The sequence below is a fragment of the Acinonyx jubatus genome, chromosome B2, assembly GCF_027475565.1.
Source record: "Acinonyx jubatus isolate Ajub_Pintada_27869175 chromosome B2, VMU_Ajub_asm_v1.0, whole genome shotgun sequence".
Taxonomy (NCBI): domain Eukaryota; kingdom Metazoa; phylum Chordata; class Mammalia; order Carnivora; family Felidae; genus Acinonyx; species Acinonyx jubatus.
In genome coordinates, this window is record NC_069385.1 from 47,057,067 (window position 1) to 47,081,452 (window position 24,386).

At 38.3% G+C, this 24,386-nt stretch overlaps 1 protein-coding gene across 2 annotated transcripts in view; it reads left to right on the plus strand.

The window, feature by feature from the left end:
• FRK (fyn related Src family tyrosine kinase) overlaps window positions 1-16,367 on the plus strand; it is a 107,517-nt gene extending 91,150 nt beyond the window's left edge. For both annotated transcript variants that reach the window (XM_015082834.3, XM_053222354.1), the window contains exons 5-8: window positions 1,599-1,757; window positions 11,264-11,445; window positions 12,547-12,712; window positions 13,101-16,367. In XM_015082834.3, coding sequence (XP_014938320.3) covers window positions 1,599-1,757; window positions 11,264-11,445; window positions 12,547-12,712; window positions 13,101-13,312 — 719 coding nt within the window. In that variant the 3' untranslated portion in view covers window positions 13,313-16,367. The remainder of the gene's footprint in view (window positions 1-1,598; window positions 1,758-11,263; window positions 11,446-12,546; window positions 12,713-13,100) is intronic.
• The last annotated feature ends 8,019 nt before the right edge of the window (window positions 16,368-24,386 follow it).

The following is a 24,386-nucleotide window of genomic DNA, read 5'->3' on the forward strand; positions in this document are numbered from 1 at the left end:
CTCCATTTTGCCACTATGATTCGAAATTTTAATCCTCTTTGATTATGTAGATAATTCCAATTCCAATGATAGGGATGGAATTGAGGAAGTACAGAAGATCATGATGGAAATGAGAATAGGTCATTTTTCTCTATTTTTCCTCAGTAAGTCCTTGCCCCTTCCTCTCCTCAGTCTGTGAAAAAAATACAGTTGATCTGTTTGGTTTTTCCTAGAATATGCTTATTAATAACAATACAAATAATGGCCTACAGTCATTGAACGTATATGTTCCTGTTATTGCAATTTCCTGATAATGATATTATGGTATCAGTAGGGTTATTAGCCATGTTATACAGATGAAGAAGTGAAGTTTGGAGATGTTTGGTAACTCGCTGAAGATTACCCAGTGAGCTAGGATTTGACCAGAATCTGGAGTTTAATCAAGCCTGTGTTCTGAACTTCTAGACTCTCAAGGGAATACCAAAGGCTAGACTGCCTAAATGGTTTATGTGAAATGATCTGCAAGTCACATGGAACTCGTCTTGACTTCATATTAATAAATAAGTCAGACTGCTATTTTAGAATGTCAAAGCTTATCCATGCCTGGGTTCAAATATCAGTTGTGAAGTCTTCATCATGAGATACTGATGAATGGGACAGTCTCTTTGAGCATCAGTGGAAATGATATTTGCACTACCCATAGTGAATACTGAGATATGAAATGACAGTATTCCTTCAATTACAGCAATGCCTCTGATACATCATATCTTTAAAAATAATGAAAGATTTTTGAAAATTACTGGTAAAGTGTAAACTCCAGGTATCCTTCCTCTTCTTAGATTTTGTTATTAACTACGTGGTACTTTGCAAGGTAAGAGTTGAACCATTAAAATACAATTTAATTGTAGGTGAGTCTTCAAAATAGGTCCCAATACTTCTCCCTTATCATTTGGTTAATCTGTTAAGAGTCTGACTTATGGAAGTATTAACATAGGAGAAAATGTTGAAGATCAATTTCAAGTTAGACATAAAAGACTAGTGCAAAAAGACACTCAGTTTTGGGTGTAGCCCTTGAATATTTTCTGTTTGGCCTATACCATATGTCCCTACAGAATTAAGGACATAAATATGGCAGAATGTCATGGCTTCAGGATTGTTATCCAGCTGTTCCCACAGTGGGTACCAAGGACAGGGCAGCTATCAGTCTTCCCTGGATCCTGGACCAAAAAGCTCTGGCTGCAGTAATTAAACATTCAGTGTCCTCCAGCATTCATGTTAATAGAATGCCTTCTTTTCGTGCTCTTAATTTGCTTGCCTTGTTTTATCAGTTAGACTGCCACTCTCTCCTTTTTCCTTCATTTCTCATATGGACCTGAATCAACCTCTCCTCACCTATAGGTCATAACACATAAATTACACACCCTTGATGCACCAACACATCAGTTATTAGGTTGCCCTGGGCGGACTGATTCTCTTCTTTGATAAGTCTGAAGATTTGTGACACCAATGCTCTTATTTTACTGAGAAGCAGGAAGCAATCTTGGTGATTCCCACCAGACTGCTGTGAGGATAGGAATGCCTCAATAACAGAAAGTGATTTCCTCCTCTTCTTGTTTCAGGTTCAATGGATCCAAATGACTTCCTGAGGGAGGCACAGATAATGAAGAACCTAAGACATCCAAAGCTTATCCAGCTTTATGCTGTTTGCACTTTAGAAGATCCAATTTATATTATTACAGAGTTGATGAGACATGGAAGTCTGCAAGAATATCTCCAAAGTAAGCTAAAGACTTAATAAAAGGAAGAAAGGAGGGATTTAGTTTAACTAGTCCTATAAATGTCAATTTAGCAAGCCTTCTATAACCCAAAGGATATTTACTATGTGTATATCTGTGAGAATGAATGGCTCAACTAGTTTTTAATAGGATATATACCGTGTGCTCAAAGGGAGGGAAAATATTTATGTAGTGAAGAACAAATTGTTCGCAACAGACATATCAGAGTACGTAAATGTAATGTAGAAAATTGAAGAATAGGTGTTTTGCGTGATGCTTTGTTTCCTGCAGTAACTAATGGAACATTGTCAGTCACGGGCCAATTTGTTCTATGGCTCAGAATTAGGGAACATGGGATACTTTGGGGGAAAGAGAGGGAGAGGTACCCTCATTCTTTTTCCTTTGCCAGTGTTAACATCATACTTGTTGGTGTTTAATATACTTCCACTGCTAGGCAGCATTAGAATTTTCAGACTAAAAAGCAGAAATATACAATTGCTTTATTTCTACATCTGCTTCCTGTAGTCAGAGAAGACTTAAGGGCATTGTGAAATTTTGATGTTTATTGCAAATGAATAATTTAATGAGCAACAATATAATGAGTATTAAAATGAGATGTTCAAAGTAGTGGAGATCAAGTACTGAGAGAATAATTCATGCTTAAAAAAGAGACTTTTTCTATTGCTTTCCTGAAATGTCAGAGTGGGATTGATAGAACGTGCAGAGGTAAAGGGAGGTGAGAATAATGGAACAAAGATATTAGAAAGATAAGAGTATTCTCTGATTTCAGGGTGACTTGTGAAGCTGGCGGTATTAAATTGCAAAACTGGGGAAGAACAAAGGACCTGGGCCTGTTAAATGCTGTTAAAAATTATGCCTAGCTCCTTTGCATGAGGATTTCTAATTTAACAGTATCAGAATATGTTAGCCACCGTGGAAAAACTAACCTCAGCCATTGCCCCCTTTGCCTTATTCCCTGGGACAAAAGTACAGTCATTATCTTGGGTCCATCTTTAACAAAAATGATTTGTCAAGGGCACAGTTTCAAGTCTAATACTCAATTCTCAGTCTTCAGACCTGTTAGCATTTATTTCAATGGACACTCTTTCCCTTTGGAAATACCTCTTCATTTGGCCTCCAGGACACTTCACTCAATGGCTTTTCCTCCTGTCTTTTTTGTTGGTTCTTCTCCCATCTGTGTGATTTCTCTTATCTCTCAGACCTCTTGGAATTTTGTAACATCACCAGTTACTTGCTAAGCACAGTCAGTTTCAATGTTAAATAATATTTTATGTATCAAGACTCCTGAAACTACATCCCTCCATTACTTCAGAATCATAAATCCAACTGCTTTCTTGACTACTCTACTTGAACCATTCTCTGGATAACATAGGTATGATGCAGCAACACTCCCCTCTCCCAAATCCCAGAGGCACTTATATCTTGCTCATGCTATGTGTGCAAAATAGATTGGTTGGTCGCTCAGGTGTTTTGATCACCTTGGCAGGGAAAGGGATGGGACTAATCTCATTCTGGCTCTTCGAGTTCCAACCAGGAGATGCAGAGATAACTTCTGTGCCCTTTTTCATTTGGTCAAATCAAGTCAAAAGGAATAGGGAAGTACAATTCTTTAAAGTGGTTGCAAGGAGGAAAAAAAATGTTTGTGAACAGCTGGAATTTTCTACTCCAGGTGTCTATTAAAAAGTCTCAAAACAGCCATGTCCAAAACTGATCTTATGTATCCCCAGTAATCTGCTACTCTCGTGGTCTTCCCGTCTTTGACAATGTCAACACTCAGGCCTAATCTCTTGATCATCTCTACTTCTCACAGTTTCTATCTAACTAATCTGAAAACCCCATTGGCTTCTTTCCAAATATATCCGGGATTTTGTCACCTCTCAGCACTCCTACCCTGGTCTAAGCTGACATCATCTCCTTCCTGGATTAGGCAACAGTCTCTTAAATGGTCTCCCTTGTTTAGTTCTTGCTCCCTTCAGTCTCCACTCAACACAGGAGGTGGAGAGAGCCTGTTAAAAGGTAAATCAGATTGTGTTCCCCCCTCAGCTCAAAGCCTTCTGTGACTCACTGGTTTTCTCTATATAACCCATAAGGTCCTACATGGCCCAGCTTTCCATTACCTCACTGACCACATCTCTCCCAGTGTCTCCCTTGTTCAGTCTGTGTCAGCTGCACTGTCCTTTGCTGCTCTTCATATCTTCCAGGTGCGCTTTGCTTCAGGCCCTTTGTGCTTTTTCATCCTCTATCTGAATTCCACCCCCCTCCCATTACTTACCCATGTACTCATTTCCTCACTTCTGAAAAGTTTTTCCTCAGACATTCCCATTACAGTGAGTCTTTCAATGGTCAACCTCTGAATTCTAAAATTTAATTTCCCTCTCCTGTCTCTTTGTATTCCTCTTTTCTGCTTTTTTGTTTTCCTTTTTCTTAGCTGTTAATCATCATATAGTGCATTGCTTTTTTAAAGATGTTTATTTATTTATTTTGAGAGGGAGAGAAACAGTGCACGAGTTGGGGAGGGGCAGAGAGAGAGAGGGAGAGAAAGAGAATCCCAAGTAGGCTCTTCACTGCCAGCGTAGAGCATAATGTGGGGTTTGAACTCACAAACTGTGAGATCATGACCTAAGCCGAAGTCAAGAGCCAGATGATTGGGGCACCTGGGTGGCTCAGTTGATTAAGTATCCAACTTCAGCTCAGGTCATGATCTCACAATTCATGGGTTTGAGCCTCACATCGGGCTCTGCACTGCAGAGTGTGCTTGGGATTTTCTTTCTCCTCCTCTCTCTCAAAATAAATAAACTTAAAAAAAAAAAAAGAGCCAGATGCTGAACTGAGTCACCCAGGCATCCCAATGCATGACTTTTTAATATGGCTTATTGTTAGCAACTTCACAAATACAACTCCCTGAGGACAGAGATTTTTCTTTATTTTAATGATAGAAGAGTGTCAGGCACATAGAAAGTGTGCTCTAATTATGTGATGACCGAATAAATGAAAAAAAATTAATGGATAGATTAACTGGGGCTATTCTAAACCTAATATGATCAGGACTTGGGGTTGAGCTTGTCTTGAGACTCTTGGTGTCAGCTTGACAAGATCCACTTATTAATTACGAACTCCTCTGGCACTGAGAATTTTTGTGGTTTGTTAATGTGTTTTACTCAGGGGTGAGCACAAACCCTGTCATATTGTGGATTGGGCTATCAGGGTCAAGTTTACCAAGGCCTTCATTTGCTAAGATACTTAGTAGCCATGAGAAATAATGAAGAGATGCTCATTACAGACAATCCCTTCCCAATCAAGAGGGCTTAAATTCAACAAAGTGATCTTAAAATGAATCTGCCACGTTTAAACAGCCCATCATGATACATATTATAAGCTGAAAGACTCAAGTGATGGAACATAGTTGAAAATATTTTCTTGTTGCAGATGTAAATTGTCACAGAATTGTGAACCTTTATATCAGTTTTGACAACTGACTGTTGCATTAGAAGAGTGTTCTGAGGTTCCCCTGGGCAGTTCCTAGGCCATTCTACTCTTTCAGGGTAGAAAATATGTTAGTACTCGATTTCCTTCACTATTGTGCCGGTCAGTGAAAACTTTATATCCACTGTAATAGAATTAGATGTTGAATTTGATAGTTGAAATGACATACATAGTTTTCTATGGAACCACCTTTGTAGACCCTAAGCTTGGCTGAATATTTTTTTCTGTAATAAATTTCTCCAAAATAGAAGAGGCTTACCAAAAAACTTTAGCATTGAGGGTAATTGATGTCCAGTATTTCCTGCTGAAATTTAAAGAGAATAAATATCTGCATTTTTTTGCATATATACATACTGTTTAAAATAAATCAAGCTCCAGCATGTTGTTCATCATTCTCATGGACCGTTCACTAAAGTGGACTGAGGTAGACAGGAGCGTTTTTACTAAGATACCCTTCAGCTGGCTACAACTGTAGCCCCAACATTCAGGTCCTCAGGAATCATGTGTAATGTAGGTTTTAGGGAGGAGTATAGAATAGTTTTTAAGAGCATGAGATTTCAACCTCAAACATGCCTGAACTTGAATCGCCACTCTACAACTTATTACCTGTTCTTCTAAGTAGCAGAAACTCCTATGAAAGGGGGCAAATAGTAATAACACTGACTTCATGTAGTTGTGAGTATAAAATGAGGTGATGCACTAAAAAACCAAATGAGATAGTGGTAGGAGAGGTGCATATATTTACAATTTATTTTTCTAAAAAAAAACCACACTATATAGTACTTACTATATGCCAGGCATTTTTGTAAATGTAGTACAAATATTAACTTAGTTCTTTCCTCTAACGACCTGATGAAATGAGTATTATTATTATCATTTCTATTTGATAGTGGAAGAAACTGAAGGATGGACAAGTTTATAACTTATCCAAGGTAGTTGAACCAGAATTCAAACCCAGGAAATCTGGCTCCGTAGTCCATGCTTTTAACCGTGTGCATAGCACTGACATTATTTTCTTAACATGAACCTGTATTCGTTATCTATCGTGCACAAAAAATTACCCAAAACTTAGTGGCTTAAGTCAGCAAGCATTTATTATCTTACATTTTCTGTGGTCAGGAATCCAGGTGCAGCTGAGCTGGGTCTTCTACCTCAGGGTTTCTCACAAGGCTGCAGTCAAGGTCTTGGCAGGTGCTTCAGTTATCTGAAGGCTCTAGGGGAAGTTGATCTATTTCCAAGCTCACTCAGGTGATTGTTGGCAGGAGTTGGCTTCTCCAGGGCTGTTGGATTGAGGAAGTCAGTTCCTTGCTGGTTGTTGGCAGGAAGCTGCCCTATGTTCCTTGGTACATGGACCTCTCCATAGGGCAACTTTCGCCATGACAGTTGGCTTCATCAGACTGAGAAAGTGAGAGAGCAAGGGAGAGGAGAGTTCTTGCAAGATGAAGCCATAGTCTTTTATAACTTATCTTGGAAGCGATATCCCATCATTTTGGTCATATTTTATTTGTTAAAAGTGAGTCAGTAGTCCAGACCACATTAAACGGAAGGGAATGTCACAGAAGCCCAAATACCAGGAGGCAGAGAATATTAGGGGCCATTTTAGAAACTGTCTACCGCTTGGCCTAGGACTAGTCACCAGTTTATCTTGGCTTTTTCACATTTCTTTTCGTATCGAGTTAATTTGATATCAGAAGGCATAGCTATTTTGACTGTCATGGCAGCAATGCTTTGCCATTATGCTGCACACTAAGTTATGTTTTGTCGTTTTGCTTACATCTCATTTTACACTGAAGAATCAATGTTAGCTGCTATAACATACAATTCAAAAAATTTAGTGATGTGACAAAGATATGCATTTAAAAAAATTTAAATCCAAGTTGGTAAACATATAATATAATAATGGTTTCAGAAATAGAATTCAGAGATGCATCATTTACATATAACACCCAGTGTTCATATCAACAAGTGGTCTCTTTAATGCCCATTACCCATTTAGCCCATCCCCCTACCCAACACCCCGCCAGCAACCCTGTTTGTTCTCTTATGGTTTGTCTCCCTCCCTGTTTGTATCTTGTTTTTGCTTCCCTTACCCTGTGTTCATCTGTTTTGTTTCTTAAATTCCACATGAGTGAAATCCTATATTTGTCTTTCTCTGACTTGCTTAGCGTAATACCCTCTAGTTCCATCCACGTCATTGCAAATGGCAAGATTTCATTCTTTTTGATCACCAACTAATATTTCATTATATATATATATATATATATATATATATATATATACACATATATATATATATGCCACATCTTCTTTATCCATTCATCAGTCAATGGACATTTGGGCTCTCCCTGTAATTTGGCTATTGTTGATAGTGCTGCTATAAACATGGGGGTGCATGTGTCCCTTCGAAACAGCACACCTGTATCCCTTGGATAAATGCCTAGTAGTGCAATTGCTGGGTCATAGGGTAGTTCTATTTTTAAATTTTGAGGAACGTCCATACTATTTTCCAGAGTGGCTGCACCAGTTTACATTCTCACCAGCAGTGCAAAAGGGTTCCTCTTTCTCTGCATCCTCACCAGCATCTGTTGTTTCTTGAGTTGTTAATTTTAGCCATCCTGACAGGTGTGAAGTGGTATCTCATTGTGGTTTAGATTTGTATTTCCCTGATGATGAGTGATGTTGAGCATTTTTTCATGTGTCAGTTGGCCATCTGGATGTCTTCTTTGGAAAAGTGTCTATTCATCTCTTTTGTCCATTTTTTCACTGCACTATTTGTTTTTTGGGTGTTGAGCTTGATAAGTTCTTTATAGATTTCGGATACTAGCCCTTAATCTGATATGTCATTTGCAAATATCTTCTCCCATTCCGTTGGTTGCCTTTTAGTTTTGCTGATTGTTTCCTTTGCTGTGTAGAATTTTTTTATCTTGATGAGGTCCCAATAGTTCATTTTTTTGTTTCCCTTGCCTCTGGAGACACGTCAAGTAAGAAGTTGCTGTGGCCGAGATCAAGGAGGTTGTTGCCTGTTTTGTCCTCTAGGATTTAAAAAATTAAAAAAATTTTTTTTCTTTTTTTGAGAGAGACAGAAAGTGACAGAGCATACATGGGGGGAGGGGCAGAGAGAGAGGGAGACACAGAATCCGAAGCAGGTTCCAGGCTCTGAGCTGTCAGCACAGAACCTGACACAGGGCTTGAACCCATGAACCATGAGATCATGACCTGAACTAAAGTCGGACACTAAACTGATGGAGCCACCCAGGCGCCCGCCTCCTTCAGGATTTTGATGGCTTCCTGTCTTATGGTTAGGTCTTTCATCCATTTTGAGTTTAGTTTTGTGTGTAAGAAAGTGGTCCAGGTTCATTCTGCACATTGCTGTAAAAATATGCATTTTTGATATATATCACACTGCTCTTCTGAGTGGCACTCCTTAGATGGTGACGTAGGGATTTAGACTCCTTTCATCGTGTGGCTCTGCCATTTCAAAATTTATTTCTTCTAGCTACAAAACTGCGGGAGATTTTAAGGATTAGGCCTGTAAGTGACGGACATCCTCTCTTGCACGCATTGCAGTGCATGGAACTAGTGGCATGATCCAATTTAACTGCTAGGGAAGATGGGGAATATAGTCCTCTGTGTTTGCCCAGGAAGAAGAGGACAAATGGATCGGTGAGAAGTTAGTTTCACCACATATCCTATTTAAATATACTGCTTGCAGGGGTGCCTGGGTGGCTCATTTATTTAAGCATCTGACTCTTGATTTCAGCCCAGGTCGTGATCTCATGGTTGTGGAATTGAGCCCCACGTTGGGCTCCATGCTGAGTGTGGAGCCTGCTTAAGATTCTCTCTCTGTCTTCCTCTGCCCCTCTCTCTCATTTGCACGTGCTCTCTTTCTCTCTCTCTCTATCTAAAAAATAAAATAAAATAAAATAAATAAATAAATATGCTGCTTGCATTAAAAAATAAATATGTATTTACCGACACATACGCATACACACACTGTGCTTAGGTCTTTACCGTTAAAAAAAAATCTCCTCAACTCTGTTTATTTCATTTTTTATTGAAAAGATAGCATACATTATAGAAAGAGCACACATCATAGAGCATAATTTATCATTACTTAAGAGTGAGCAAGTAAATAATGGTATAGCCACTGCACAAATCAAGAGTGAGAACATGGCTAGCACACCAGAAACTCCCTAAGTCCCATATCATTGACAGCCCCTCACAGTCATGAATTTCTTGATAATCACTTTCCCATGGTTCACACTTTCCTCTGCCAACTGCCAACTCTTTTGTTGTCTTCCTTTCTTGACTAGGGTTTGGAAATTGACATCTCCTCCTGCTGTCTCCATGTCCTCAGCTTCTGTTCTGCCCTCAACCCCTTGTCCCCCATCTCCAGTGAAGTTGTTCATCCTGCCACTAAGGCATTCAGTTCTTACCTTGCTGGACTTACTTGTGGAATTTGGCAATGGTGGTGACCTTCTCAAAACCTTTGACTGTTAGGGTGTTCTCTTCTGGTTCTTCTTTCATTCTTTTAACTGATTCCTCTCAGTTTTTGTGCAGATTTATCTTCCTCTGCCCACCCTAAATGTTGATGTTTCTCATGATTCTGTCACTTCCCAGCAGTCTCGCCCACTTTTAATGTTTAACTCCTACTCATCAACTGTGATTGTTAAGTTGACATCTTTAGCTGCGTGCTCTCTCCTGAGCTCCAGACCCTTGTGCATGTCTTCATTTAGACATTTCCATTTGAGTAATGTGTATGTATCTCTACCATGACAAAGCTTAAACTGTTTAATTCCATTTAGGCAGCAGCAATGAGAATAAAAACAGGTAGGGTTTACCTGGTTCTTTCTAGGTGCCAGGCTCTGCTTTAAGTGCCTTACATGTATTAACTCATTTTAGCAACCAATACCATAAGGTAATTACAATTACCACAATATAGATGGAAACACTGAGGCACGGGAGTGTTAAGCGGCTTGCCTAAGGTTAGGAAGAAATGTGAGCCCTGTGAAAGCCCTGATCCAGATTCTGGTATTCTAACTTCAAGCCAGTTTTCCAACACCTGAGCTACAGTTGTCTCTCAAGTCAGAAGTTGTGCCTAAGACTCTTGACCATGAATCCAACACACTTTTGGTAATATTTGGCTTATTCGGTCAGGGATGATGATAGTTTGGATTTATATGAGACCTTTTAATTCTCCAGAAATCTGAAGACATCTACTAAACAGTATAGCAGCTAAACAGTATCCAGGATGGCTGACCGCCTTGCACAAAGTCCCCACATAGTAAAACTAACCTCTCTACTAATGGCCAAACTGACTCTCCTGCATAATTTTCTGATTATGAGTAGTGGGAGAAACTGTGTCTATCAAAGGCATGTCCATGCCTGGAGAGATGAGCAAACCATCTCTAGGATTAACAGGCTTAAAAAGGGAAATGAAAAAAGTGCATCAAGCTTAATGAAGTACAAATGTAACACACACATTTTATAACTACTGATAGAGTCTTCATTTTTGTTACTGAACTAATTTCTAAGAACAATATGATGGAAGAATGAGAAATTTTCATTGGCTCAGCCATGCAAATTAGTATTATTTTATAGCGTCAAGGACTAAAACAAACTGTGCAATGTTTGAAGGAAATCTAGAGGCAACCAAGTAAATAATTTCCATGAAGAGATGAGTCAGTGGTGCGTGCTACGGAAAATGACAATACCTGGACTCTTTCAGGTATTTATAGCTGTGTTTGAATCATGTGATACTGCTGTTTCTTTCTCAGTGTAATGTTCCTTTAGGGGAGGAAGGGCCACAGCCTTGGAATGTGTTTGGACTCTGAAAATTGTTGCCCTTCACAGGAATTGAATAGTTTGTATTATGTTTCTTGCTCAACAAATTGGTGCTATGGCACTTAAGCGCACTGGTAGCTCATTCATCGTAATTCTCAGAATTCACTTTAATAATTCAAATGTTCTCCAAAGTAAACCTTTGACTTTCTCTTATTGCTCAGATGATGCTGGAACAAAAATCCACCTGACCCAGCAGGTAGACATGGCAGCACAGGTTGCCTCTGGAATGGCTTATTTGGAGTCCCAGAACTACATCCATAGAGATCTGGCTGCCAGAAATGTCCTTGTTGGTGAACATAATATCTACAAAGTTGCAGATTTTGGACTTGCAAGGGTTTTTAAGGTGAATTTTGTTTTGTTCTATTTAGGTTTTGTCATGGGTTAAAAGACTAACATACTAGTAGTCTAATAGATTTGCTGTTATTCTTCAAAATAATCTTTGTCCAAGTTGTGTGGTCCACAATCTTTGTCCACAGTTGTGTGGTAGCCTAAAGCCTTACAGATAAACTACCTCCTGTTTCTATTTCTTCACCAAGGAGAAAAAAAAAAAACAGAGAAAATGATGCCCACCCAGATGGGAAAGTATGTGATTAAGTTTGTGGTTGAATTAATGATCCATTTTTCAGTACCAGGAAGCCTCTGGTTGTCTGTCTCTGTTTTCCTTACAAAAGGCATCACATTTTCTATAGTTACCCCATCCCCCTTTGCTTACTTTATGCCAACTAAAATTTCATGCTGCCAAAATTCTTCAGTAATCATTGGCTTTTTAATTCCACCCCTCCCCTCATTTCATGACATCAGGCCAAAAGAAACTTATATAAGAGATATAGTATTAGGTGTTTTTCTCCTCATTTTCAATTTCTACATTGTGCCCTAAAAATATGGATGTGGAACATGAAACACAACATATAAGTGATTCTTTTTTGATCTTCATGAATTCATCATCTCTTTTCTTGATAAATTAATTAGAACCCCAGTGAGTTGATATATTAATTTAAATCATTTGGATCCTACTTTTCAGTATTAAAAAGTGGTAATGTGGTAATTATTAAACTCGGTGGCTCTTCAAAACCAGCAGTAAGTTTGAAAACAGACAGGCTTTGCTTTCATTATTTTTTTATTGTTCTTTTTTTATTTGCTAAAGACCGGTTGCTAAATACCATCGCACATGAATTCTCTCATATGTAGTAGAGTGGTCCTGCCAATGCTATTTTTAGCACATAGTAGGCCCTTATATGACATTGCATTAATGACTTCTCATAGATTCCTCAGTCTTATAAGCCAGATTTGGAATTTGCTACTGCAATCATCAATTGACCTAAGCTCATTTTGAATCTTTTCCCTCTAAATTTTAATGTGAAGCAGGTTACAGATGAATGAGGGTAGAAAAAAAATATATATATATATCACTGGAACGTGGCTTGATTCCTTAATGCATTAACAGGTAGATAATGAAGACATCTATGAATCCAAACACGAAGTAAAGCTGCCAGTGAAGTGGACTGCACCTGAAGCCATTCGTGCTAATAAATTCAGCATTAAGTCCGATGTGTGGTCATTTGGAATCCTTCTTTATGAAATCATTACTTATGGCAAAATACCTTATAGTGGTGAGTAATTAATCCTGAAATGGGCCTTTCTGCTGCAGGTCACTTACTTAGGTGTGACTTTAACTGCTTTGCCCAGGCTTAGAGGGCAGAGTTATGAGGCTGACCACACCATGTGCCTGTGGGAGCATAATAGATAAAATTTGATGACGATGATTTGCATTAATGAGGTGGTTTATTGCCTCTGTATCCTTTGCTCTTAAATTGCAGTCTTATAGACATTATTTGCTGCAAGATTTAGTTTAATCTCTGCAGTCTGGGAAGGGGATGGTAGACCTCATAGTCTCACCAAGGAAATCAGTTTGCTTTGTAATCTGGAGTATAATTATCTATGAATTTAAGACCCTGATCTTTAACTTGTTTTTTGTTGGTCCCATTCTGTATTATTTAGGCATGACAGGTGCTCAGGTAATCCAGTTGTTGGGTCAAAACTACAGACTCCCTCAACCACCTAACTGTCCACAAGAATTCTACAGCATCATGTTGGAATGCTGGAATGGAGAGCCTAAAGAACGGCCAACCTTTGAGGCACTGCACTGGAAACTTGAAGACTATTACGAAACAGTATTTTCATATTCAGAGGCAAATAACTTCATAAGATGAACGCGGAAAGGAACATTAAATAATGAAGTAGCAAAAAAGTTCAATAATCAGTCCAGAAATAAAGCTTATTAATCAACTGTGAAAAGAGCTTACCTTGACACATTCAAGTGATAGGGTCAACTTGGCCTTGTATTATGAAAAAGATTATATGTTCATTTTATCGACTGGCCCACACTGCTGGACAGTCTATGATGATATTTTATCACTGTCTGGCAAAATCAAGCACACTAAATCCAGTTATTTTTCTTTTTTAAAAATACTTACATTTGTATTTATTGTTTGAATCACCTATCAGAGGATCAACAGATGATAGTCAATTTTTACTCAGTGACTGTTGTAGCATTTTCCTGTTTACTGATTAAAGTGGTTATTCATTATTCCTCGGTTTGCTGAATCCCATCAGGATGTTATTATGAAGGGATCTGATTGCTTTGCTGCACAGCAAGACCTGTGCTTTGAGATTTTTTTTTCTCTTTTAAAATATCCTGTAACTACAATGATGGTAAAGCCATGTTAAATGACTTGATTGTACTTGGAGTAATTGCACATATTTTTTTTTCCTATGCATAAAATAATGAAGCAGCTGTTGAGAAAAAGAATTAAAATTTCTCTCATTTTGTAGAAGGAAATCATGGGATTTTTCTTTACCTCAGTATGTGTCATCTGAGAATCATCTACGTTAGTTTTAATCTCCTAATGTTAAGAATCAGATTGCAAGGCAGATGAGTTATTATCTCTGGAAATAGGTGAGAAACATCTAATAGCCCGCGAAATCGAGAAATAAGTATAAAATAGTTTAGGAAAATGAGAAGAGAGTAGTAGGATTGCTATAGCTTGGGTTTCTGAATAATTTTTTAAAAATGGGCCTTTGACATATAGGCTGGAGTTTTAAATTGACTACAATATAGGTCAAGCTTGGTTTTAGATCTAGAGGCTAGAAATAATGTCTGACCTTGGTTATGAAACTGTATTTTTGTCTGGTAAGACAAAAGGGTTTTTACTCATCTTAAATGGCATTAACCTTTGTAAGAATGTTACTGTCTTCTTAAGCAACGGGTGTATCAAATTTTGTGCTTCATTAGATGATGAGGGAGGGTTCTCAAAGGTAGTTTCAAAATCAAGGAGATATACAAAGATCTTCTGCCATAAAGTAGTATGAATGAAACAAGCCATGAGGAAACAAGATTTTGAGTATATTTTCTCATCTTTAAAGCAGAAGAGGAGCATATTTAAACCATCACAGAAACCCACATTCAAAGTGGATGAAGCACTATGTGTGAGCTCCAAATGGAAGGCTGGAGGTAGAGAGGGCTCTAGGTATCTGACCGCTAGCACTTTAGTGATGTTGACAGGACTCATGTTATTCCCACCCTCTCCTGTGTCACCAGCGTTGTCCTCATTCTCATAGTCACAGATGGCTTGGTAGCAGCTGGGGCTCCCCGTTCTTTTCTCCTCATCCAGAAAATGGGAAATATCTCTCTATGCATTTTTAGCGTGCATAAAAACCATTCTTTTTATGTTCAGGCAAATCGGGGTCATATGCCCTTCCCTGGATGAATGATAGACTTAATGTAAATGTTATGTGCTGATTGGCTTGGCAGAAGTTGTGCCACTCAAACTGGGAATGTGACCATTTTTTCTGGAGACAAGTTGGGAGGTTGACTTATCTGAATAAAATTAGATGCTGGGTAGGTATCCATTAAGGAGAAAATCCCCTGAGACTTAAGTAGGTGTATATACAGACATTCAAACTTCTCTGAAACTAAAATGTGTCATGTAGAGCTAACAATAATAGAGACTTTTGACTTTTTTATAAATAGAAAATAGTTGTAAGCTAAGGTCAGCACTAATTATTTAAATCAATTGACTATGTGTAAGACAACTTTATTTAAAGTCAGAGTCTAATTGTGAAAATTCAACTACTATATAATTTGTCTTACATAAATTTCTAAGTAAGATCTGATTTTGAAACATATAAAGAGGTTATCCTCTCTTGTTTTAATAACACCTGAAACCCATTTTACTTCCTACATTTGATTCTTAGAGACATTTATGTTCAAGGTTCTGTCAAAGCAATCTATTATTCTTGTTTTTGCCTGATGGATCATAGAGAAAAATAATGGATTCAGTTATGAGAAGCAGTAATAGATTTTTTTTAAGCTGACATAAATTTCTTTTCCTGTATAGAATAAAAAGATCAGGAAAAGATAAGTTGAATTTTCCTACAATGAGCCAGTTCTTGTTAAATTTACCTCCCATAAATTGTAGCAAAGCACTTTCTATGTAATGTTTTATTTATGTAATTCAGTTATTTGGAGGTGGTGGTGAGGGATGTGAGTACATCATTTCATGTGGTATTTCAAATCTCCTTTGACAAAAGCCTAAGAATTTTTGCAATAGGAAAAATTCAAAATTCCATTAAACGTCTTTTAAGAAGGTTAGAAAGGAAATAGGTTTACATTACCTAAGGTCAAAAGAGGCACAGAATGGATTCCTAATAGTTGTGGAACCTGAATATTGTATCATCAAAAAAAAGTAAAATCAAAGTGACCAGCAATCTACAAACTGGGCTGTGGGGGAGTCTTAAAGGACACTGAAGAACAAGTGTGGGGAAGTTATCAGGCTAGGCCAACTCACAACATGTACTCACAGCACATGTCTGCATGGGACTACATGGGTCAACTCAACCACAAGGGGCCTACACTCTTTTGATTCTCTGATGGCCCGGAGGGAACCCTTGCCCTTGGAAGGATGCCATAATGTCATACAGCTGGAGCTTCCTTGAGGAAGCAGGGCCCAGCTGGTGATCCATGGCTTTGTCAAGCATATGCCCTATCTGCAATAAGGTTTCTCATAGTCTGGTTGAGCATGTGGTTTCTGGACCAAAAGCCTGTCTAATAGTGTGTTTGTGATGACTTTTTAGGACTCTTTGCAAAGACACATTATGTGAACTGGAATGGTGATAATGTAGGTACTTACTCAAATTGTGTTATTGTGTTCTCCCATTGGAAAAGTCCACTCTTAAAAAAAATAATAAATGAGGTTTATACCTGGATATTGGAATTGCCTGTGGGCTCATCTGGAGATGTTTTTGTATTTCCTTGGCATCATTATGGAGAAGTTTTGGTCTATAGTCTCCAACATGATCCAAAATTTTAGTGTTGTAGGATTAAAAAAAAAAAAAAAACGCTGGTGGGAAGCTTGGTGAAGAGAGAATACTTATAAATCTTTTAAATCTGTGGCTCCAGCAATATTTTAATTTTCATAGTGTTATCTTTTTACTGCCTACACTGCCCCATTAAACTCCTTAAGATTCTTCCTTTTTATATTAAGGAAGTGGTGGTAAATCTCTTAAATTATTTATTATATTTAGACATAAATTGAAGAATAAAAATAGCACACAAATTCCGAATATCAGAGCCTGTTACAAGTTTAACTTCAGTCTGCATTCAGATGGTACTGTCTACATAGGAGTTATAAGATTAAGTTATAAGGAAAGAAACACCCAATTATTTCCATTTTCTCTTCTTGCCTGGGTAGTTTATCTGTTAGTCATCTGAAGTAACAGACTTCAATGTAACATCTTTTTCATCCTCATGGAAAATAATTGGCTCTTCCAGAAAAGGGTAACAAGTCTCAAACATACGTTAAGGATCTAGTTATGTATATTTCTGTGCAGGGGATTCAAGTCATATAACATAATAGCCCTGAAATCATATGTTAGGGAAAAATGGTTAAAAGCAACTAAAATTGCTTGGCTTGGAAGAAGCTAAACGTTGTCTTGTAATAATTCTCTGAGATTTTAGAATAGAGCTTATGTTGTACTATATGTGAAAGGTAAAGTTGTTTGATATTAACCAAATCTCATTTAACTTTTATGGTCCACACAATTTCAGAGCAAAGGATATTATGGCTTTTAATTGTTTTTCAAAATCTGCATTTTAATAATAGATTCAGAAAGTGGGAAACAAAGCCGATTAGCCCGATTCTATACTTTGAAGGTGCCACTGTGAGGTATTTGTCTCTAAAGAAATGAGTATTTCTCTATTATACCCTTTAATAATACTTACATTGCACAATTACATGTGAGTGTGTTTATACATGATTCATTTATGTATGCAACAAGAAGGATAAAAAAGACTTCTTTTAGCAGTGCCTGACTGGCTGAGTCAGTAGAGCATGCAACTCTTGACCTCAGGGTCATGAGTTCAAGCCCCACATTGGGCATGGAACCTATTTAAAAAGAAAAGAAAAATTAAAAAAAAACCACCTTCTTTTAATTGTGCCACTTGTTACAAAGCCATTACTTATCTTGATTCAAATGCAACTAATTTATTTAAAATTTCTATTTCTGTGTTCTTTAAAATATTAAGGCAAAGGCTTTTCTTGAAAATATATTTTAATCTAAGTGTTCTATCTTTATTTACACTGGAAATGACTATTATTTTTTTAAAATGTTTATTTTATTTCTTTTGAGAGAGAGAGAGTGTGAGCGGGAAAGGACAGAAAGAGAGGGTGAGAGAGAATCCCAAGCAGGCTCTAGGCTGTCAGTGCAGAGCCTCACGTGGGGCTTGAACTCACCAACTGTGAGATCAAGACCCAAGCCAAAATGGAGAGTGGGAAGCTTACCAACTGAACCACCCACGCACCCCTGTAACTGATTATTTTTAACTTGACTTTTAAAAATTGACTTCACTGTTTCAGAGGTCAAGCTGGTTGTGGACCCATGACATAAATTTAATGTGTTTTATAGTATTTAAAATGTTTCCTCAGTCGGCTGCATTAAAAGAGCTTACGTTTATATGATGGGGAAAGTAAGTCTATGAATCTAGGAAATAGACCTTGCTTATGCCACATACTCACTGCAGGTCAGCTGCTTCATGTGACCTTTGTCAGAGACTCAGGCTGATGGAGAGGCCCCCAGCTCTGACGCTGTCAGCTGTACTGGCAGTGGAAATGAGAGCCCTGGTGGGTCTCATGTTGGCAATCGAATCCTTGTACCCAGAAGATACACTTGTCGCTTCTGTTCACAGCTAACTCATTGACCATAATCGCGTGGCTTCACCGAGACACAGGGCATATTGGATGTGTCATCCTACCATGTATCCAGAGACAGAACACCAGAAATACTCAGTAAGCAGCACTAATCACTGTCATACCACAAAAGAACATCAAGCAAATTTTACATGGTACTGAGTGGTAAAAGGCCATGTATTCTTATTTACCCCTTCCCTTAATTATTTTATTCATTCAATAAGCAAATGTAGATTGCCAATGAGTAACAGACATTGGGCTACATAATTGAAAAGAACTGTGAACAAGGGAGAAATAGACCCTGCTTTCTCTAAGGTTACAATCTATCGGGAGACAGATTGGAGTATGTGACTCTCAGCTCACAAATCTATGTGCACAGTTTACCTTTCTATTTTCTCCCTGAGAATAAACTTATTGTCTGAAAGCTCCTATCCCATATCCATTCTCTCGCTGCTCCTTAATAGAAGAACCTGTTTTCTTGGAGGCCAGCTAAAAGATTACATTTCTTAGACTTTTCTGTAGCTAAGGGTTACCAAGGAGATGTAAGAGAAAATTGCTCAGAAGGACTTCTAGGAAGAGTCCATAAGAAGTGGAGAGACAACTGGCATGAGCTCTTTCTTGTCTTTCCCTCTTTTGACCACTTTTGGCCTAAAATTCAGTAACCATCTTAGATCATGAAGAAACCTTATAGTTGGGTCTGAGTAGGGTCTGGGTTCTTGATAAGAGTGCAGCTGCCATACCTGCCTTGGATGGCTGACCTCAGAAATTCTACCAGAGGAGAGAAAAATAAGCCAACATTATGCTGTTTAAGCAATTCTTATTTCCAATTTCTCTTTCTAGATATTGAGACGGCCAATTTCTGAATGGCACATTGTCTACTGAAAACCTCCATTCTACCAGGTATTCTACCAGGAAAATAACTTTAAAAAAAAAATTTACTGTTTTATTTATTTTTGACAGAGAGAGAGAGAGAGAGAGAGTGAGCATGAGTGGGGGAGGGGCAGAGAGAGAGGGAGACACAGACTCTGAAGCAGGCTCCGGGCTCTGAGCTGTCAGCACAGAGCCCGATGTGGGACTCAAACTCACAGACCACGAGATCATGACCTTAGCTGAAGTCGGATGCTCAACTGACTGAGCCACCCTGGCGTCCCAAGGAAAATAACTTCTTAGTCCGTTCTTTCTTTCTTTCTTAAGTTTATTTATTTTGGGGGGTGGGGGATAGAGAGAGAGTGCAAGTAGGGAAGGGGTAGAGAAAGAGGGAAAGAGAGAATCCCAAGCAGACTCTGCACTGTCAGTGCAGAGCCCGAGGAGGGGCTCGATCCCACAAACTGTGAGATCATGACCTAACCAAAATCAAGAGTCAGATGCTTAACCAACTGAGCCATCCATGTGCCCATCCTGCTATTTCTAGGAGTTTTTCCTAAGTACTGGGTGCTTATGATATGTTAAGGTTTTGGAGGAGTTGGAATTGTCTAGTGCTGGTATCAGGTTATCTCTTGTCTACATGGCCATCCCCTGATGGCCATCTGAAGTGATGTCTTGGTCTTAGCTCTTTCTCATCTATTTTCATGTTCTTCCTGGGTCCAAAAGAAGCATTTGGCCCATCTTTCCATTTGCTTCCACCTCCGGGAGCTGTTCTCTCCTGCGCCAAGACACGTGTGAGGAAGTACTCCAACGCTTTCCTCCTTTCTGGGCTCTACTTGGGAATACTTCTCCCAGATTCCCCCTCCTCACATATCAGAATAGGGTCCTACAAACCTCACGTATATCATACATCCCTTTGGCTCCATTCTTCCCCTGTCCTTGGAATCTTTTGTCTTTTAAGGTAGTAGAGTTGGATGGGGTGGACCAGAAGACCGATTGCTTTCAAAAGCCTTGGATTGTAAAAGAAAAGAATTTGAGCTTGTTTTCCACTGTAATAATCTTTTTCTTAGATAATAAGTGCCTCATGGTCTAGTTGCCTGATATGGGAGGACCAAAATATAATAGAAAGGGGCGCCTGGGTGGCTCAGTCGGTTGAGCGTCCGACTTTGGCTCAGGTCATGATCTCGTGGTTCGCGGGTTCAGGCCCCGCCTCGGGCTCTGCTGACAGCTCAGAGCCTGGAGACTGCTTCAGATTTTGTGTCTTCCTCTCTCTCTGCCCCTTCTTCCCTCATACTCTGTCTGTCTCTCTCTCTCAAAAATAAATAAACATTAAAAAAGTATATAAATAAAAGAAAATACCTGGGAAAAACATCAATTAATATCTTAAAGTAGTATCCTGCCACACATGGAAATTCAACAAAAATTACGCAAGTAATTACTTAACTGTGGTTGTGCTGAGTATCATTAAGGAGAAATGTGGGGTGCTGTGGCAGTGAATAAAACACATCCCCATCACTAGGTCTGGGGGGGAATGCAGAACATGATGTTTTACTGCGGTCTCAAAGACGAGAAGGTGTTTGCTAGCTCCAGGGGAAAGGTAGGCACAGCAAAGACAAAGAACACAGGACAACTGAAGAACTAAAAGAAATCAAGTTTGCCTGGTGTATGTGGAATGAGGGGGAAAGATGCAATTTATGGCTGGCCTGGAAAGTTCAGTTCCAATAATGGGGGCTGTGTAGTCCAAGTTAATAATATTATTATTAATCCTAATGGGCAGACGTTGAAACTTTTAAATTGACAGCATGACCTAATTTTGATTTTTAAAATATTCTTTTCACCAGCATATGGAGAAATGGATACGAGGGGACAATTTAGGAGGTCCGATTGTACGAGAGAGAGACAATAGTGAGTCAGATGAGCGGATGGCAGGAGATCTAGAAAACTGAACACATGGGAGACGTTTGGAGGTTGTACCAACAGTTCCTTATAACTGGTTATGCGGGTGAAGAATAATTGGGTCTCAAGGATGACCTCATGTGTCCTCTAGGAGCAACTATATATGGAACAGTGGAAAAGAAGCAGTTTAGGGGAACAATGATCATAGAAGCTGGTGAGCTGATGAGTTGTCATGAAACACCCAACTTGAGATATTAATTGAAGAGTTGAATATTTGTACCTGGAGCTCAGAAGTGACGTATGAAGCCAAACGTAAGTTGAAGACGACTTGTTACAAGGAATCCATGCAAAGGTAGGGAACCACTCAGGAAGAGAGCAGAGCATGAGAACAAAAGAGGACTAGTTCTGAGGAGATGGGGCATTTAAATTTGGGTGGAGGGCACCTGGGTGGCTCAGGCGGTTGGGCAACCGACTCTTGATTTCTGCCCAGGTCATGATCTCGAGATTCATGGGATCGAGTGCTGTGTGGGGCTCTGCACTGACAGCACGAGGCCTGCTTGGGATTCTCTCTCTCCCTCTCTCTCTCTGCGCCTCCCCTCTCTAAAAATAAATAAATAAACATAAAAAAATTTTTTGGGCAAAGAAAAAGGAACCAGAGAAGTGGATGGGAAATCAGGAGTGTTTTATCACAGAAAGTCAAGAATTAAGGAGTGCCAATCTACTGAATGTTTATGAGAGCTCGGAGAAGAGAGAAAGTGAAAGTTTCCATTAGGTTTTAGAAACACAGTTGTCCCTAGAAAGTGTAGTTTCACTGGAGAAGTGGTATCAAAAGTGAGACTGTAGTGGGCTGAGGCACAAACATGAGATGGGTGAGGACATTTAGGGCCTGGATGGTTTTTCTCCATAGGGGAGTGTGCATACAGGAGGAGAAGTGAATGTGGGATTCAGAGGCGAGTGTGTGCAATTCCAAAAGTCAGCTCTAGAGACTAGATCTTATTTGAATGCTGTTAGGATGGTTTTTGGAGGTTATTTTAGGAGTAGGAGTATGTAGGAGCAGAAGTAGGGTAGTACGTAGTGTGGGAACATGTTGCAACTCAAATAATTCTGAAAGAATAACTCTGGCCTTGCTCACTGAATTTATGTGCATTATATAATATGGATATTTAGTTGTTAAGCTAAATATCTTTACCTTAAGGGGATTAAGTTCTGGAATGTAGTAAAAATATTTTTGAATGGATACATCTCTTATGCCAGAACCACTTAACTTTGTTTTCATGAAGATTTCATGATGGAATTTTCTTACTTGTTTCCCCAAGATTGATTTAGTTTGCTAATATTCTGTGAGTAGATAGAAGGCTTTTCTTTGGAAACATAAGTTTTAACTGGATTAGAGAAACAAAAAAAAAAAAAAAGAAAGAAAGAAAAATTCAAGTAATCCCAAGTAAAATATCTATTCATTTTCCTTGAATATGAATGTTTGGTCTAATTGTTCAAAATGAAACACTATGGCTCATTGCAAATGAATTATGAAATCCATTTCAGAGCACGGTACAATAATGTGAAGGAGGTGATAAGAAGCTGGAGTTTTAATATTTCAGGGGGAGGACATTTGAACCACCCCAAAGAATATAATCATAAGAAAGAATAAAAGGGAAAAGTGAAAGAAAAATAAAATAAAGGAAGCCAAGGTTGTTTTAAGAAAACATGCAATCAAAATCTTAAGAGAAATGTTTCTTCATTTATCTTGCTAATCAGCTTATGAATAATGCAGAAATGTACTTATTTGGCTTTAAAATATCCTTAGTTCAAACCCTAAGTTTTGGGACTTGAGTCAGACAGACGTGATTTTGCAATAAAATCTTTTTTAGGCATTATCTTCGTCAACCTATTTTCATAAAACTGCAGAATTTTAGAGCTGGTAGGCACCTTGGAGATCATATAGCTGGTCTCGCAGGAGTTCTTTCCTTCTTTTGAAATGAAAACTCAGAAGCAAAAATAATAAAAAGCAAGGGGTATTTAATCATTCGAGAGATAGTTTTCTTCAAATGAAACTGCTTCTTAGACTCTTTAAATCCTTGCAGAATTATTTGCAAATCTTCAAGAAAAGACTTGGCATAAATAAAATTGCCTCAAGTTAATTGCCTTTCCCCTGTATTTTAGAGAAACTTATAGCTCTTAATTTAGAGAAAAACCAAAGATAAAATTCAAGATCTGATTTTGTGGCTGCATATTAAAAATATTTTAAAGCTTGCAAGATGTGCAATGTTGCACAAATGGGAATGGATGCCAACATGAAGTAATAGCAGAAATCAAAGCAACAGGATAAATGAAGTACACAAGTTCCCAAGCTGACCAGCAGATGGGGGCCCAGCTTGCTGCCGAAGAGCTATGATTGGGGAGGAAGGGGAAGAAAAGAAAAGAACCTTAAAAATAATCTAAATTCTCATCTAATATTTAATTTGTATGAAAAAAATAGTAGAGGTAGCTCACTTGAACATAGGTACCTAGGCTCAGACCTGCAAGAAGACATTGACTATGGATTATAACACAGTGCCCCACAGTTTCAGAGAGCTGCACAATTATGCAGGTCACTCCTCCCCAAACTGCTAATTATCAAAATAACTTTGACTGCTCACCAAAGTAGACTTAATAGCAAAGTAAAGAGCCCTCATGAATGCTCCTTTTTTGATATATAGATTTTGATATTTCAGTTCTTGTTTTTATATGTATTTTTATGGTATACCCTGAATATCTTCCCACATGCCCAATTATATTCCAAAAGCATTGACATACTCTTTACATGTCATTGCTTGCCTTCTTTGCTTATTCACTCTTGTGACAAAGAAGTATGAATAGACCTCTGTGAAATTAATTTTAAAAAATTATAGGCATATTGTTACTAATATGAAAAGTAAAACATTTTCAATACTACCTTGCAAAACTGACAACGAATCATAGTTCATTTTTTGTTCAATCATAGGAGAGTTAAGTGATTATTATGCAAGTGAAAAATTGCACATTTTCCCCCCACTGTGTTTTAGAACTTTTAGTTTAGGAAACAGTGAAAATGATATGTTGTTTGTGGCATTAACTCCACTTAATTTGGAAACTTAGAATAATTTTATTTCTTCCATTAAATCTTTAATGCACTTTCAGCATAACATTTAAATATATTACTATGTCAAATATTGATTTTGTGTTAACATTTTAAGGCTACGTAAATCACATTGACACTTTTTGGTGGATCTGAAAGCCAGTTGATGTGTACTTTATTATCTGC